The 18425-nt window shown below is 41.5% G+C and overlaps 1 protein-coding gene across 1 annotated transcript; it reads right to left on the bottom strand.

Moving 5' to 3' along the window:
- Window positions 1-147: 147 nt before the first annotated feature.
- nkx2.7 (NK2 transcription factor related 7) lies at window positions 148-3885 on the bottom strand. The gene is made up of 2 exons (XM_024440608.2): window positions 2291-3885; window positions 148-1045 (listed from the first exon to the last, which is right to left on the bottom strand). The coding sequence occupies exons 1-2, from the start codon at window positions 2574-2576 to the stop codon at window positions 471-473; spliced, it is 861 nt and encodes a 286-aa protein (XP_024296376.1). The 5' UTR covers window positions 2577-3885; the 3' UTR covers window positions 148-470.
- Window positions 3886-18425: the final 14540 nt, after the last annotated feature.

Raw genomic sequence — 18425 nt, 5'->3', positions numbered from 1 at the left:
CCTTGACTGTTGATGTTGTTTTTTAAAATAATTTTAATCGGTTGTGTTATTTGTTGTAGATGTAGTTGTAGGTCTAATACAAGTCTAAATATAATATGATTGGGTTGCAGAGAGAGGATGGCGTGATCTCACAGCACAATAAAATATTAAATCAAGGTTTATTGTCATGTACAAAAATACCATGTCTTGAACAAAGTCCGTTAGAGCAATATTATCAACTTAGTTAAATAGCTAAACAAAACGAAATAGTTAAACAAGAAATTATAGTAGACCATTACACATAGTTAGAATAAAACACATATAGTCCAATATAAACGTGTTAAACAGTATATGCCTACACTTGGATTTGCCTGTTGGCCTATTCGTTGAGGTTTTCAACAAGTAACCTTGCAGCTGCATAGCCAAACCTAAACAAAAACCTAAAGGAAAAAAACTTGATGAGAGTTGGGTGGTTGTTTTGGAATAGTTTCTCACCACGCTCTTATCCCCGGTAAAGTTGCCTGAAAGTGTCCTTGTTGGAATGGCCCCTCTACATTTTCCATGAGGTTCATGTCAACTATATGGTTGTTGGACATTTGCGTGGCACTTGGTATGGATGGCATACTCGGATAACTGCAACCATGTGAGTTATTACCATATCCATATATGGTGTTGTAAGAGCCAATTGTCACGTTGTATGGCGCTAAATGAGGTCCTCCCATGCACGGTTTGCCATCTCGAACCAACACGGGCACTGCCACCCTTCGTGGTAGAGGCGGGTATCCAGCCAATTCCAGAGACTTGTCTTGTCTTTGCCGCTTGCACTTGTACCTCCTGTTTTGAAACCAGATTTTGACTTGAGTAGAAGTCAGCTTTAGAATATTGGCGAGGTGGTCCCTCTCTGGTGCAGAAAGGTACCTCTGCTGTTTGAAGCGCCGTTCCAGCTCAAAAACCTGCGTTTGGGAAAATAGCACGCGTGGTTTTCTGCGCAATCTTTGCTTTGGCTTGCCTGAATAGGTATTGTCATTTTTCCCATCACAACCCATCGAATCGTCAAGAAGCATACCTGCAATAATTAGAAATAGCAATGTTAGACACATTCCTTCATTGGAAAACTGCCTAGTTAAAAACTTCCCACTGAGCACAGACGTCAGTTCACCTTCAAGTTCTGATTTACATTTGGTGGAGTAGTCAGCTAACGTGAAATTAACAAACACATTCACCATGTCATTGGATTTAGGTTAAAAGTTGGGCAAAAAAATAGGAAATTACCTTACATTGATGACTTGCAAATCCAATCAGTTTTCCACGTTGATTCAACATCATCCCATTGTTTTGGGGGGGTTGAAATTACGTGGAAACAACGTTGATTCACCCAGTTTTTGCACAGTGGGTTAGGCCTACTTCAATTGAAATTGCTGCGTCACATGGATTAACTGCATTACGCATTATGCATATCAGCAATGTCACAATATAAAGCTCACACGGAGATTAATTTAAATGTGGTGAGAAGGTCAATTCATTACCATTTACTAGCCTTTATTTTCTCCTATAGGTAGGCCTCGTCATTGCCATTTATTCATATTTGTAAAACATTGTCAAAATAGGAGGTTTAGCTAGTTTATATTGAAAAAAATTAATTTTGTGCATGCCTATTAAAATGGCAATCAGCAGTAGAAACAATAGCAAAGCATCGTACCCTCACCTGTTTGGTTAACAAGCTGCGGGATGAGGCTGTAGAAATGTAACCATTCTCAAATTCATAGACAGAGCAATGGATGTAAGGACTGACAATCCATGAAATAAACATTACAGTTTTAACAATGTTTTGAGGCTATATAGTGTTTGCTTACATTTACTTTGTTTAGAGACATTGGAGTAAAACAAGCTTATATTTTTGGTTCTGATAGGGTACGACAGTTGAACCAAACTCATGAGGCACCAATATGTTATATTCTTCAATAATCAATGGGTACATATCATTAATTTATAAGTACAGAAATTAATGTAGCAACTGCTCATTGCCCCTTTAAAAAAATGTTAATAATATTGTTCATGAAAATAGATTTTGGTGGGGCATGAGGTTGAGAGACAAGCTGTCATGCAGCATCAAGAGGCAGGATTGGGGCCAATTCCATAAAGCTTCATTCAGGGTGTACTTCAGTTTGTTTCAAAATGATTCATGATTATTAAAAAACATTTTTTTTAATGCAGTTCTTGTATTACCAGTGCCCAATCGAATATTTTTTTTCGGAATTATCTGTCATTGGATGTCAGCGCTGCGTGTTTTAACAACATCGTTTGAATTTACCTGGGTCCCCATTTGTCTCCTCCTCAGCCGCTGAACTACAACTGCCCCTCAGGATGTCAATGTCCTCCGAACTCAGGGTGCATTTCATCTGTGTTGCTCCCGAGAAGCACGATTTATCCTGACTGTCAAGTAAGTCGAGGCTCCGAAGTGCACTGTGCATGCGCTGCAGAGACATCTGTGCGTCTTGATCTGGATAGAAGAAACCTTGGTGGGGGTGATGTTGCTGCTCCATCTTTAGAATATCCTTCACCGAGAATGGCGTTGAAGTCACTGGACTGGGAAGCATCACTAGTTTATACAGAGGATTATTTTTAAGACAGACAAATGTGTAACTGCACAGTTTCAGCGTGGTCAAATGAAATCAATCATACAACAGATATTAGCGATGCTCTCCAAATGTTCTTCAATAGGGATGTAATAATTCCTTAGATCTAGGTGAGTTGATAAGCACGGTCTGAAAGTCAACCTGGTCTCACTATCGTGTGTAGTATCATCAGGGCATACCTTTCAGCACTCCAAGAAACCGTCTCCAAACTGCCAATAGCCAAGTGTGTGATGCGCCTGTCTCATGCACTTTAACCACTCCTTTATCTCATCTTACACGGTGACACGAGACATCTCACTTTAACTGGGTAAGGATGGACAGAATGGGGGTGGGGTGCCAGGATGGGAAGTTATTACACCTACATTTTCTCCTAGCTATTGAAGATGATGATGACGAAGAAGAATGTTTGGCTGTTGGACACTCTTAGATAAAAAGGTTCCGGACAGAATCAAAAAAGGGTTATATTGCTTTCTTCATATATGGCACCCCTAAAGGTTCTATATATAACTCTTTTGTTGGGTTCTTTGATCAGAACCCTAGGGATTCTTCTTCACTGACCCAACATTGGTTCCATATCGGGTTCTATATGCAATGTCGGCTCTATATAGAATCGGTAAGGCTTCCTTATGCTTCGGATCGGCTGGTGTCTAGCTGAACTCGGCTAGGCGAACCGAACGAGTGTGGTCGCATACTCCCTTATAAGACCTTCGCTAGAAAATTAAGAAAAAGTGGCAATAGTAGACTACTGTTTGTCCCATCTTGAGACACCATAGCCAGTATGCACATCCTCAAAATAGTCACAAAATAGGCACTTCCTCAAAGATATCTCAAGAAATCTGTCATTGATTTTGACACGTTTGCCAATGAGATGCGTAATTTTACATCAATTTTACATCGTCATAATATATGCATTAACTGACCCGAACTGTTTCGGATGGGAAGCATGCTGAATGAAGCCTTTAGGGGTGCCACATATGAAGCAAGACAAGCATATAACAATTGTTTTCTAAGAGTGTATGATATAGACATCATAACTGAGATTATTGCAGGGGAGTTTAGGCTAATTGCGTTTTAAGACGATTTTAGGATTCGAAGCAGATGTGCGTGCTTCTAATAGCAGCCGCAGCAAACTAAATTCAACTCGCAACTGCGATAACTATCCATAACCAGATGGACTGCATGATGCCAAACCAGTGGCTCTCTATTCATGAGCTTCTGTTGAGACAGGGTAGGTTACTCAATTGTTGTTCAGGTCTTCATGGTTGAGTGATCTTGCCCGGCAAGGTGGATGTCGCTCAGGTTTACACTGATGCTGACTTCCAACGACCTATTAGTATGCTTAGGCCACAACAAACAGTAACATTACACCTAATGTTGTGGAAGTGGAGAGGCCGCGGCGCCAGCCTGCAATGCTTGGCTAATGCTGAGACGCGCCGGAAGAGAAAAGAGAGACCAGGGTTTAACATTAATGAGCTCTTCTACTGCCCCAATGTAATAGACAGGTTAGGGTCTCAATTCAATTTCCATCTCATCTAATGCAGGGAAAGGGAAAAATACATAATAAAGACATTCACATATTTTAGCCGAATTCGTGAATGGGATATAAATTAGTTGACCCCAACGTCCAGAGGTTTTGCAATGCCTCCTAAAATGTTCCTAAATTAAGATGAGCTTGCACATATGAGATCTTATGATTTTAAACCAAACTTTCCGTTTAAGTCCAACAAGAGGAATTAAAATAGGGTACCAGCAGTAGCATAGATGCATAGCCAACAGCTGCACATGTTTCTTTCATTTATTTATCAGTCATGACAATCGAAATCGTCAGTCATAAAATCGAAATGCTTACAGTATATTCAGAGTAAATAATTACTTATAATTTGTGCATACTTTCTTCCAATCCATACCCAATCTATTTCTCGACAATTTATCAAACGTAATAAATTGTTCCATGTAGGCCTTCCTGACCTTTATCAAAACAAGTTGGAAATGACTAGTACAAATAATCGAAAATACTACTTCATATGGTATGGATAGGGATTCTTAGGGATTCTCCTTCACTGAACCAACATTGGTTCCATATCGGGTTTTATATGCAACTGTTTTAACCACTCATGATCCCTGCTGGGGCGACAGGTAGTCTAGTGGTTAGAGCGCTGGGCCAGTAACCTGAAAGGTTGCTAGATCGAATCCCCGAGCTGACAAGGTAAAAATCTGTCGTTGTACCCCCTAGGCCGTCATTGTAACTGGAAATCAGTTAAGGTTGAAAAAATAAGAACACGATTTTATTAATACAATATAGAATTCGACCCAAGTCAAAGAATATTAGATGATCGTGAAATATATGTGACCAATGCTTTTTTGTTGTCAATATTTTTAGACGATTTGTAGTGGTATCAGAAAATATTAATTTAACTGTTTTAAATCAGATTTATTGACCAGCTCCACGAGTTTATCAAAACTCTCAATTCCTGTTTACTTGCAGGATTGTCTCCTCGTTTCACGCGTCAGTGAGGAATATAAACATGTCAATGCATGTTTGAAATAAATGTCTGCGTGATCGAAGCATCGTGTGTTTTAAGGGAACTTTAAAAATTCACCTGTCATTCACTCAGATTTTAGGATCATTTTTCTATAACAAGAATACAATATGAAAAAGTGTAACCAACTTTATTATGAGGCACAGGGCTGGGGAATAATTGTGATGACACATTTTCGGGGGGTGGATCATTTTAAATGAACGATATATACCCATTGATTCTTGTGGAATTTAACTTATAAATGCTGCATGAGCTTGGTTCTACTATCATACCCCATCAGAAGCCAAAATATAAGACTGTTTTACTCCATTGTTTATAAACAATGTAATTGTAACCAAACACATGTTAAAAGTATTATTTTAATATGATGGTCTGTCAGTCCTGGCATCCATAGCTCAGTCTATGAGTCTGAGAGTTGTACATTTCCTATCCCTCCCTCATCTGCTTACCAAACACAGTGGTGGGGTGTTCGCTTTGTTATTGTTTGAACTGTAGACTGTCCTTTTAAATTTAAAATAGCTGAATTCAAAATGAGGCATTCATAAATCAAATAACAAAATCCCCTTTTTAAAAATCCCCTATTTAACCAATACAATTAGGTAAAAAGGTTTGTTTGACAAAAGTTGTTTATTTGGAAGATTATGGCACATTTCACATACTACGCTGTAAGTTGTAACAAGCAAGCAAAAAACTTCAAAGCTCCTATACTGCAATTCATGTAGCAACTCTATAGGCATACATTTCAGCTGGGAATTGTTTGGAATGTTTCGAAGGCAGACGGTGTCCAGTTTGATGACTAAATGACTTAATGACACCCCACCTGTGTTCTGTGAACGCTTGGAGCTGATTAGCCTACAGAAGGCAGTGCTCTCTGAGTCTCTGCAGCTCCTCTTCTCTTACAGCACAGCCTCCCCTCTTAATCCCATCAATTGTCCCATCACTGTAACATAAGAAGCCAGTTAAGTAACGTTTACCACAAAATGCCCTAATTAATCATACTCCAAAATAGGGAGATGATAGCAGCTGAAAGGAGAGCTCGACTCATCCTCCATTGACTTAAGCAGAATCCCCTCTCTCATGACCAATTTGTCACCAAAGATCTTCATCAAAATGTTACGTGAGATTCCCAAGAATTACTATTGGCACAGCTTACAGTAGGGCTTCTGACGTTTACTATGACAGGCTGTGACTCTCAGACTAATAGTTTAAGGGCTGGTTAGTCTCGGTGTGTTGGATGGACCTCTGCTCTGTGTGATGGTGCAAAGGTCTACTTTTGGTGTGGAGGTGGAAATTGTTAATTTGCCAGTAGCAGACCAAGCTATACTCTTCTTGCTCCTCACAGGTGTTATGTTACGTACAATGCTTGTGTTTTCCCCTTATTGTCTCAGGTTGAGTCTTGTACTGTAGGCAGGAATTAGTGATTTCCACTAGATGGGCCAGCTGCAAAGTCAAAATTGTCTATATTGTAAAAAAAAATGTTGTTAATGTTATGGTTAGGGTTAGGCATTAGGTTTAGCAGTGTGGTTAAGGTTATCTTTAAAATCAGATTGTATGACTCTGTGGCTGTGTGAGCTAGTGACCACTCTGCAGAACTGCCTCCAGAACAAGAATCATGACAAAAACGCTAACCTGCATTATTTTCACAACTTCTTTATAAAGAAGTTAAAGAAGTTAGAGGGTTTGGATTAGATTCATTTGTTGGAATATGTATACATGGTATATCTTTAGTTTCGGTGTCTCACAGACCTCTTTGAGACTTCCCTGGAGAGGAATATCATTGTAGCATTGGGAGATGGGGGAGGGGACAGAGGATACAGAGATCTGCTTCTCGTCAAGGAAACAGCCACTCTTCTCCATTGCTGCTAGGCAGAGGTCTCAACAGGCGCCAGCCCCAAACCTCCTTTAGTGCTGTCACTCACCGTGGATCCCTTTCCCTTGTAGGGTTCCTCCTGCACTCAGTGCACTGTATATATACCACACGCTCTGCACCTGAGATGCGTCTGTCACTGGCCCCCTACACTGGCAGCCAGCCCTTATGGAGATTTATATCTGTATCTGGTCTGCAAACATAGGCTGCATTCACACAGGCAGTCCAATTCTGATATTCTTTTCACTAATTGGTATTTTGACCAATCAGATCATCTCTGAAAAATATCTGATGTGGTTAGTCAAAATACCAATGAGCGGAAAAAATATCAGAATTGGGCTGCATGTGTAAACGCAGCCATAGAAGCTTAAATGGGTGCAATTTATATGGCCATGCTTTTCTGTGCTCCAACATCAGATCTTCTCAATGTGTCTCAATAGTACTTCTTTTGATATTGATGTGTTAAGAATGTTGTGTTCATTTGATTAACCTCCATACTAAATTTATGAAACATATCTTTATGGTACATCAATTACGAGGTAGTTATTGAGAATGTACATGGTGAAATGGTAATTACACGTTAATAACCCAATATTTGGTACCATATAGTTACCAGTTGTGTAGATTTATTTGAAGTATAACAGAAAGTATTTGTTATCAAACCTTTTCCTTTTAGACACTAATGGAAACAGTTGGATACATTATTAATAGTGCAACCACTAGATGTCTCTGCAAGACTGGCCTAATATGAACTATGTCTCCAAATTCTCTTGAGAGTACAGCAGTCCTATACCTACAGGATAATAAAGGAAACACTTGAGTAAATGAGGGATTCAAAATGAGGGATACAGGTGTGGTTCCAGAGTTAACTAAGCAATTAACATCCCATCATGCTTAGGGTCATGCAGTGTATATAAAATGTTCAGTTTCCCATTATTTAGAAGAAGAGAAGAAGAGATCTCAGTGACTTTGAAAGTGACGACTCAAAGGAGCATAGTGGGTTTAAAATTGTGTGTGTGTGTGTGTGTGTGTGTGCGTGCATGCGTGCGTGCGTGTGTGTGTGTGTGTGTGTGTTTCAGTCACCAGATCTCAACCCAATTGAACACTTATGGGAGATTATTGAGTGGCGCCTGAGACAGCGTTTTCCACCACCAGCAACAAAACACCATATGATGGAATTTCTCGTGGAAGAATGGTATCTCATCTCTCCAATAGGGTTACAGACACCAGTATAATCTATGCAGAGGAGCATTGAATCTGTTCTGGAAGCTGGTGGTGGCCCATCGGCCTATTAAGACACTTTATGTTGGTGCTTCCTTTATTTTGGCAGTTACCTGCATGTCAAATATCTTTTTGATTTAGCTTGACTGATGTGCAGAGTGGGCACAATTTGCAATTTGGGACTTCAACATGATTCAATGGTTAATTGTGTACAGGCAAGCTAAATCAAGCACACATTAAAACTTCTTAGGGCTAGGTGTCCCACTAGGAGGACATTATACCCCGGCACAGGTTTCATACTTTCACATATAACAATTAAATATTCACTTACTTTTTGAAAATCTTCCTCTGATTTGTCATCGAAAGGGTCCCAGCTATAACATGTAGTGTCATTTTGTTAGATAAAATCCTTCTTTATATCCCAAAACGTCAGTTTAGTTGTCGCCATCGATTTGAGTAATCCACTCATTCAACTTGCAGAGAAAGGAATCCAAAAATCTACCCCTAAACTTTATTTCAACAAGTCATAATACGTTTCTATTTACTCTTCAGATACCCTAAAATGTAATCAAACTATAATATTTATTTCAGAAAGAAGTATGTTCAATAGGAAACCAATTTTAGCATGTGCGTAATGTCTTCATGGTGCCCGCAAAAACTAATTTCCAAGACTGTGTCCCTCTACTAAAACTGATATTTCTTATTAGTTTTTGAAGTTACAATCCTGAAACCTTGAACAACAACTGCTGACACCCTGTGGAGGCCATAGGAATTGCATCCAGAAAAATAATTTTCAACATGACCTTTCTCTTGCATTTCTAAGAGGATGGTCTCTCAAAAAAATAAAAATTATGGGTTGGTTTTTCTTTGGATATTATCCTACCTTATCTATTGTGTTATATTCTCCTACATTATTTTAACATTTCCACAAACTTCAAAGTGTTTTCTGTCCAATGGTACCAATTATATGCATATCCTGGCTTCAGGGCCCGAGCTATAGGCAGTTTACTTTGGGCATGTCATTCAGACAGGAAGTGGAGAAAAAAGGGGCCTAGCCCAAAGAAGTTTTTAAGTATTTGATAGTATTTGATATCAGAAAATAATTAAAGTAAGCACGAAAGTGATTTTCCATAACTGCATGTACAAGAGGAGGCTGGTGAATGGAGCTATGGGAGAGTGGGCTCAATGTAATGGCTGGAATGGAATTCATTGAAAAGAGTCAAACATGTGGTTTCCATATGTTTGATGTGCTTGATACCTTTCCATTTATTCCATTCAAACCATTACAATGAGCCCGTCCTCCTACTACCCTCCTCTAGCATGTACTATACTAGCCCCTTTTACAGTATGTTATTCCACTGGTAGTGCCCTGGTACAAGGGCTCAAGCAAGGCTTGGAAAACATCCCCATCTGGTGGTAGTGGTGAGACATCTTTTATTTTTACCTTTATTTTACTAGGCAAATCAGTTAAGAACAAATTCTTATTTTCAATGACGGCCTAGGAACAGTGGGTTAACTGCCTGTTCAAGGGCAGAACGACAGATTTTGTACCTTGTCAGCTCAGGGATTTGAACTTACAACCTTTCGGTTACTAGTCCAATGCTCTAACAACTAGGCTACACTGCCGCCCCGTCTGGCAGGTTCTACAGTTTTGTGTGGATGTAGACCTAAAAGACCTGGTCTGGAACTGGAACTGCATATTGTAGTTACTAAGCCAGCTGATTCTGATAATGGCTATGTCTGAATAAAACCTTGGGAATGCTGATAGTAATGTAGATGGATCCATGGTAACAGGCAGTGTTAGTTCACTCCATTGTTGTTAACCAAGGTAGGTTGTGCTTTACTGAAACCCAGAATATTCAAGAGCCTGCTGGTGTGGTACAAAGAGGGTACAAAAATAGGCTATTGTTAATATATTATATTGAAACCTTGAGTTAATTTTCAAACTTAAAGGTATATGGGTGAAATCGTTTCATAGATTAGGATGTGCTATATGTATTGTAATACGAATTACTATATAGTGCAGATTATGAAGACACTTTGAAGGGAAACTGATTGGAATTCATCGATGTGTTCGATTACATCGACATCCTCATTCCTCTGAGAGAGAGGCCAAGGGCACAATTCATTCAAACCCTTTATAAATACAGTATTTTGCAAAAGTATTCACCACCCGTGAACCATACGTGGTTTAATTAATTAGGACCCAAGTTTGTTGTATGGCATGTATGATTACCTAACTATAGCACACTGTTCTCCATCCGCTTTTTTTCATCTATCTGTAGTTACATTCCATCTCATTCTCGTCCCTGGGTATTTCCCCAGTCAAAAGAAGGGATTGTGGAGAGATTGCCTGTTGGATATAATCCTCCACTGCTCTTCTCAGTCACACTCCATTTCACTGCACATCTGATTTGTCACGCTGCCGATGAATATGTCAAGTTTTATGGGAAGAGAAAGACATAATGAATATCTAATGCAGAGGGAGAAGCAGGATCTGCTTACCGCATTGATAATAGTGCAATGATCTTATCACATTGTTGACAGACGGTGTACAGATATTTTGGAGGCATGCTGGCCAGCCTAATGATGTTAATGAAGAGTAATTACATGTAGTTCTTCCAAGATAGATTATATTTAATCTGCCACATTTCAGAACATCAAATCTGTGAGAATAAATTGGAAGGGTTACAAGAGGGTTGAGCTAGATGATCTGGGACCTTCATCCATCATCTGATTAAAGGCATGGTACAATAGGCCTCTAAGAAGACTTGCTTTTCTGTTTATGGCTTTGTCAAGCAAGTGCAGAATGCCCACTCATCACACATGTTGAGTAAGGTGTGCAGAGCACCTCTAGACAAAATACATGTGCTTCATGTCCACTATGTATTTTTATCCAGTGAAGAGAATGCCCCCCTGTGGTCAGATGCAACCACACCAGTAAATCTCTGCTTTAATTGTCTCCTCACAAACGCATGACGTGTTATCATAAATGACAAATAGAGAAGTACATGTTTGTTGCACTTGGATTCCTTTAAGGACATTTAAAGGCCCAATGCATTCAAAAACTAGATTGTCTTGAGTTTTATATCATATTGTAGAATAGCTGATGTAACTAACACTGGAAATTTAGGAAAAAATGTCCTGATAGTTGCTTGTTGAAAATGCAATCTACACAGTACCTTCTAATCAGCAGGTTTGCATGGGTGGTAGTTTCAGCTTTCAATGGGGACATCACCATGTGGTACATTGGTTAATAGACCAATAACAAAGAGAGTTCCAAATCTCTCTGCCAATAATAGCTCAAACACACCGGTAGGATTGTCAAACTTTTGCCTGCCGACAGTACTTAGCACCTCTGAACAGTGTCGGCAGTCCATCTCTTTTGTGTTCACACAGCAAAGACCTTGAAGTCATCAGCCACTCAGCCTTGTTAAAATACTCCAAACCAGAAGTTTGCAGTTAGAGTGCAGTATATCTGCAGATCAACTGCAGTACACTGCAGTTATTATGCAATTACTGCATTCAAAATACCACAGTTGACGGCATTTACTACACTTTTACTGCAATATTTTTTTGTAAGGGCAGTTGCGTTGTTTGGCAGTGCATGTATGTCTGTGTTGCTTTATGGTATAGTCAATGCTATCTAGCTGCGCTCATTTTTTACATTTAAAACCTCTTAAGGATCATTTAGTGTTGTGTATATCGTGCTGCACTTGCCACCCCATTTGTGTCATGTGAAGTGTGTGTGACTGCTTTGCTCAGTTAGCAAGCTAACAAAATAATCATTCTTCATGCACAAAACTCAAATCAAAATCAAATCAAATCAAATTTTATTTGTCACATACACATGGTTAGCAGATGTTAATGCGAGTGTAGCGAAATGCTTGTGCTTCTAGTTCCGACAATGCAGTAATAACGAACAAGTAATCTAACTAACAATTCCAAAAAACTACTGTCTTATACACAGTGTAAGGGGATAAAGAATATGTACATAAGGATATATGAATGAGTGATGGTACAGAGCAGCATAGGCAAGATACAGTAGATGATATCGAGTACAGTATATACATATGAGATGAGTATGTAAACCAAGTGGCATAGTTAAAGTGGCTAGTGATACATGTATTGCATAAGGATGCAGTCGATGATATAGAGTACAGTATCTACGCATGCATTTGAGATGAATAATGTAGGGTAAGTAACATTATATAAGGTAGCATTGTTTAAAGTGGCTAGTGATATATTTACATAATTTCCCATCAATTCCCATTATTAAAGTGGCTGGAGTAGAGTCAGTGTCATTGACAGTGTGTTGGCAGTAGCCACTCAATGTTAGTGGTGGCTGTTTAACAGTCTGATGGCCTTGAGATAGAAGCTGTTTTTCAGTCTCTCGGTCCCAGCTTTGATGCACCTGTACTGACCTCGCCTTCTGGATGACAGCGGGGTGAACAGGCAGTGGCTCGGGTGGTTGATGTCCTTGATGATCTTTATGGCCTTCCTGTAGCATCGGGTGGTGTAGGTGTCCTGGAGGGCAGGTAGTTTGCCCCCGGTGATGCGTTGTGCAGACCTCACTACCCTCTGGAGAGCCTTACGGTTGAGGGCGGTGCAGTTGCCATACCAGGCGGTGATACAGCCCGCCAGGATGCTCTCGATTGTGCATCTGTAGAAGTTTGTGAGTGCTTTTGGTGACAAGCCGAATTTCTTCAGCCTCCTGAGGTTGAAGAGGCGCTGCTGCGCCTTCCTCACGATGCTGTCTGTGTGAGTGGACCAATTCAGTTTGTCTGTGATGTGTATGCCGAGGAACTTAAAACTTGCTACCCTCTCCACTACTGTTCCATCGATGTGGATGGGGGGTGTTCCCTCTGCTGTTTCCTGAAGTCCACAATCATCTCCTTAGTTTTGTTGACGCTGAGTGTGAGGTTATTTTCCTGACTCCACACTCCGAGGGCCCTCACCTCCTCCCTGTAGGCCGTCTCGTCGTTGTTGGTAATCAAGCCTACCACTGTTGTGTCGTCCGCAAACTTGATGATTGAGTTGGAGGCGTGCGTGGCCACGCAGTCGTGGGTGAACAGGGAGTACAGGAGAGGGCTCAGAACGCACCCTTGTGGGGCCCCAGTGTTGAGGATCAGCGGGGAGGAGATGTTGTTGCCTACCCTCACCACCTGGGGGCGGCCCGTCAGGAAGTCCAGTACCCAGTTGCACAGGGCGGGGTCGAGACCCAGGGTCTCGAGCTTGATGACGAGCTTGGAGGGTACTATGGTGTTGAATGCCGAGCTGTAGTCGATGAACAGCATTCTCACATAGGTATTCCTCTTGTCCAGATGGGTTAGGGCAGTGTGCAGTGTGGTTGAGATTGCATCGTCTGTGGACCTATTTGGGCGGTAAGCAAATTGGAGTGGGTCTAGGGTGTCAGGTAGGGTGGAGGTGATATGGTCCTTGACTAGTCTCTCAAAGCACTTCATGATGACGGATGTGAGTGCTACGGGCGGTAGTCGTTTAGCTCAGTTACCTTAGCTTTCTTGGGAACAGGAACAATGGTGGCCCTCTTGAAGCATGTGGGAACAGCAGACTGGTATAGGGATTGATTGAATATGTCCGTAAACACACCGGCCAGCTGGTCTGCGCATGCTCTGAGGGCGCGGCTGGGGATGCCGTCTGGGCCTGCAGCCTTGCGAGGGTTAACACGTTTAAATGTCTTACTCACTTCGGCTGCAGTGAAGGAGAGACCGCATGTTTTCGTTGCAGGCCGTGTCAGTGGCACTGTATTGTCCTCAAAGCGGGCAAAAAGTTATTTAGTCTGCCTGGGAGCAAGACATCCTGGTCCGTGACTGGGCTGGGTTTCTTCCTGTAGTCTGTGATTGACTGTAGACCCTGCCACATGCCTCTTGTGTCTGAGCCGTTGAATTGAGATTCTACTTTGTCTCTGTACTGGCGCTTAGCTTGTTTGATAGCCTTGCGGAGGGAATAGCTGCACTGTTTGTATTCAGTCATGTTACCAGACACCTTGCCCTGATTAAAAGCAGTGGTTCGCGCCTTCAGTTTCACACGAATGCTGCCATCAATCCACGGTTTCTGGTTAGGGAATGTTTTAATCGTTGCTATGGGAACGACATCTTCAACGCACGTTCTAATGAACTCGCACACCGAATCAGCGTATTCGTCAATGTTGTTGTCTGACGCAATACGAAAGATCTCCCAGTCCACGTGATGGAAGCAGTCTTGGAGTGTGGAGTCAGCTTGGTCGGACCAGCGTTGGACAGACCTCAGCGTGGGAGCCTCTTGTTTTAGTTTCTGTCTGTAGGCAGGGATCAACAAAATGGAGTCGTGGTCAGCTTTTCCGAAAGGGGGCGGGGCAGGGCCTTATATGCGTCGCGGAAGTTAGAGTAACAATGATCCAGGGTCTTTCCACCCCTGGTTGCGCAATCGATATGCTGATAAAATTTAGGGAGTCTTGTTTTCAGATTAGCCTTGTTAAAATCCCCAGCTACAATGAATGCAGCCTCCGGATAAATCGTTTCCAGTTTGCAGAGAGTTAAATAAAGTTCGTTCAGAGCCATCGATGTGTCTGCTTGGGGGGGGATATATACGGCTGTGATTATAATCGAAGAGAATTCTCTTGGTAGATAATGCGGTCTACATTTGATTGTGAGGAATTCTAAATCAGGTGAACAGAAGGATTTGAGTTCTGTAGTTAGACGTGAAATATGTAGACTTGCTCTAGAAAAAAACATGTATTGCTTTAGTTAGAACAATTCTGATAAAAAGGGTGTGGATTAGACTGTAAAAAGTGCCACTATTTTTTCCTTTTTCTTGTCACTCCTGTCGGCTCCCTGATGTGGAGATTAATGCTCTCTGATTGGCTCAAAGGCAAGTTGTTGGCCACTGAGGAGCATTGCGATTAGTAGAAACGTCAGGTTCATTGGTACCAAAGTCAGTACGCAGCAGGTGAGTCTTTTGCTCTAGCAATAGAAGTAACGGCCTCCTACTCTGAAAAGTACCTATCAGCAGTCAGATTCTCCTAGCAAAATTCTTGCTTGAGAAATCATTTTTTCCTAAAAGCAATTTTTTGTCCATTTTAATGGAAATCTATTACAGTAAGGTACTTAATTGTTGCCCAGAATTGTTTTCATATTGATATTCAAAAACGGGAAGTCTTCCGACTAGCTTGGAAAGACAGTACCGTGCAGTATCGAAGAGCCCTCACTGCTGCTCGATCATCCTATTTTTCCAACTTAATTGAGGAAAATAAGAACAATCCAAAATTTATTTTTGATACTGTTGCAAAGCTAACTAAAAAGCAGCATTCCCCAAGTGAGGATGGCTTTCACTACAGCAGTAATAAATTCATGAACCTCTTTGAGGAAAAGATCATGATTATTAGAAAGCAAATTACGGACTTCTCTTTAAATCTGCATATTCCTTCAAAGCTCAGTTGTCCTGAGTCTGCACAACTCTGCCAGGACCTAGGATCAATAGAGACACTCAAGTGTTTTAGTACTATATCTCTTGACACAATGATGAAAATAATCATGGCCTCTAAACCTTCAAGCTGCATACTGAACCCTATTCCAACTAAACTACTGAAAGAGCTGCTTCCTGTGCTTGGCCCTCCTATGTTGAACATAATAAACGGCTCTCTATCCACCGGATGTGTACCAAACTCACTAAAAGTGGCAGTAATAAAGCCTCTCTTGAAAAAGCCAAACCTTGCCCCAGAAAATATAAAAAACTATTGGCCTATATCGAATCTTCCATTCCTCTCAGAAATTTAAAAAAAATCTGTTGCGCAGCAACTCACTGCCTTCCTGAAGACAAACAATGAATATGAAATGCTTCAGTCTGGTTTTAGACCCCATCATAGCACTGAAACTGCACTTGTGAAGGTGGTAAATGACCTTTTAATGGCATCAGACCGAGGCTCTGCATCTGTCCTCGTGCTCCTAGACCTTAGTGCTGCTTTTGATACCATCGATCACCACATTCTTTTGGAGAGATTGGAAACTCGAATTGGTCTACACGGACAAGTTCTGGCCTGATTTAGATCTTATCTGTCGGAAAGATATCAGTTTGTCTCTGTAAATGGTTTGTCTTCTGACAAATCAACTGTAAATTTCGATGTTCCTCAAGGTTCCGTTTTAGGACCACTATTGTTTTCACTATATATTTTACCTGTTGGGGATGTCATTCGAAAACATAATGTTAACTTTCACTGCTATGCGGATGACACACAGCTGTACATTTCAATAAAATATGGGGAAGCCCCAAAATTGCCCTCGCTAGAAGCCTGTGTTTCAGACATAAGGAAGTGGATGGCTGCAAACTTTCTACTTTTAAACTCGGACAAAACAGAGATGCTTGTTCTAGGTCCCAAGAAACAAAGAGATCTTCTGTTGAATCTGACAATTAATCTTGATGGTTGTACAGTCGTCTCAAATAAATCTGTGAAGGACCTCTGCGTTACTCTGTACCCTGATCTCTCTTTTGACGAACATATCAAGACTGTTTCAAGGACAGATTTACGTAACATTGCAATAATCAGAAACTTTCTGTCCAAAAATGATACAGAAACATGAATCCATGCTTTTGTTACTTCTAGGTTAGACTACTGCAATGCTCTACTTTCCGGCTACCCGGATAAAGCACTAAATAAACTTCAGTTAGTGCTAAATACACTGCTAGAATCCTGACTAGAACCAAACATTTTGATCATATTACTCCAGTGCTAGCCTCCCTACACTGGCTTCCTGTTAAGGCAAGGGCTGATTTCAAGGTTTTACTGCTAACCTACAAAGCATTACATGGGCTTGCTCCTACCTATCTTTCTGAGTTGGTCCTGCTGTACATACCTACACATACGCTATGGTCACAAGACGCAGGCCTCCTAATTGTCCCTAGAATTTCTAAGCAAACAGCTGGAGGCAGGGCTTTCTCCTATAGAGCTCCATTTTTATGGAATGGTCTGCCTACCCATGTGAGAGACGCAGACTCGGTCTCAACCTTTAAGTCTTTACTGAAGACTCATCTCTTCAGTGGGTCATATGATTGAGTGTAGTCTGGCCCAGGAGTGTGAAGGTGAACGGAAAGGCACTGGAGCAACGAACTGACCCTTGCTGTCTCTGCCTGGCCGGTTCCCCTCTCTCCACTGGGATTCTCTGCCTCTAACCCTATTACAGGGGCTGAGTCACTGGCTTACTGGTGCTCTTTCATGCCGTCCCTAGGAGGGGTGCGTCACTTGAGTGGGTTGAGTCACTGACGTGATCTTCCTGTCTGGGTTGGCGCCCCCCCTTGGGTTGTGCCTTGGCGGAGATCTTTGTGGGCTATACTCGGCCTTGTCTCAGGATGGTAAGTTGGTGGTTGAAGATATCCCTCTAGTGGTGTGGGGGCTGTGCTTTGGCAAAGTGGGTGGGGTCATATCCTTCCTGTTTGGCCCTGTCAGGGGGTATCATCGGATGGGGCCACAGTGTCTCAGCCTCCAGTATTTATGCTGCAGTAGTTTATGTGTCGGGGGGCTAGGGTCAGTTTGTTAGTACTGTCTTATACAGTGTCCTGTGTGAATTTAAGTATGCTCTCTCTAATTCTCTCTTTCTCTCTTTCTCTCAGAGGACCTGAGCCCTAGGACCATGCCTCAGGACTACCTGGCATGATGACTCCTTGCTGTCCCCAGTCCACCTGGCCGTGCTGCTGCTCCAGTTTCAACTGTTCTGTCTGCGGCTATGGAATCCTGACCAGTTCACCGGACGTGCTACCTGTCCCAGACCTGCTGTTTTCAACTCTCTAGAGACAGCAGGAGTGGTAGAGGTACTCTTAATGATCGGCTATGAAAAGCCAACTGACATTTACTCCTGAGGTGCTGACTTGCTGCACCCTCGACAACTACTGTGATTATTATTATTTGACCATGCTGGTCATTTATGAACATTTGAACATCTTGGCCATGTTCTGTTATAATCTCCACCCAGCACAGCCAGAAGAGGACTGGCCACCCCTCATAGCCTGGTTCCTCTTTAGGTTTCTTCCTAGGTTTCGGCCTTTCTAGGGAGTTTTTCCTAGGTTTTAGGCTGGGTTTCTGTACAGCACTTTGAGATATCAGCTGATGTACGAAGGGCTATATAAATACATTTGATTTGTTTTGATATTAAAATGGCTGAATTGGGTCTTTAAACATCTATACTTGTCGTA

Source organism: Oncorhynchus tshawytscha, linkage group LG12, assembly GCF_018296145.1.
Source record: "Oncorhynchus tshawytscha isolate Ot180627B linkage group LG12, Otsh_v2.0, whole genome shotgun sequence".
Lineage (NCBI taxonomy): Eukaryota > Metazoa > Chordata > Actinopteri > Salmoniformes > Salmonidae > Oncorhynchus > Oncorhynchus tshawytscha.
This window is presented reverse-complemented; position numbering and strand designations above follow the sequence as displayed.

What these genes read in the sequence shown, in the direction of transcription:
- nkx2.7 (XM_024440608.2), bottom strand. Translation starts at nt 2,576, where the DNA reads ATGCTTCCCAGTCCAGTGACTTCAACGCCATTCTCGGTGAAGGATATT. An exon ending in GGAGACAAATGGGGACCCAG is followed by an intron (nt 1,046 to 2,290) that starts GTAAATTCAAAC and finishes TAATTATTGCAG; the next exon opens with GTATGCTTCTTGACGATTCG.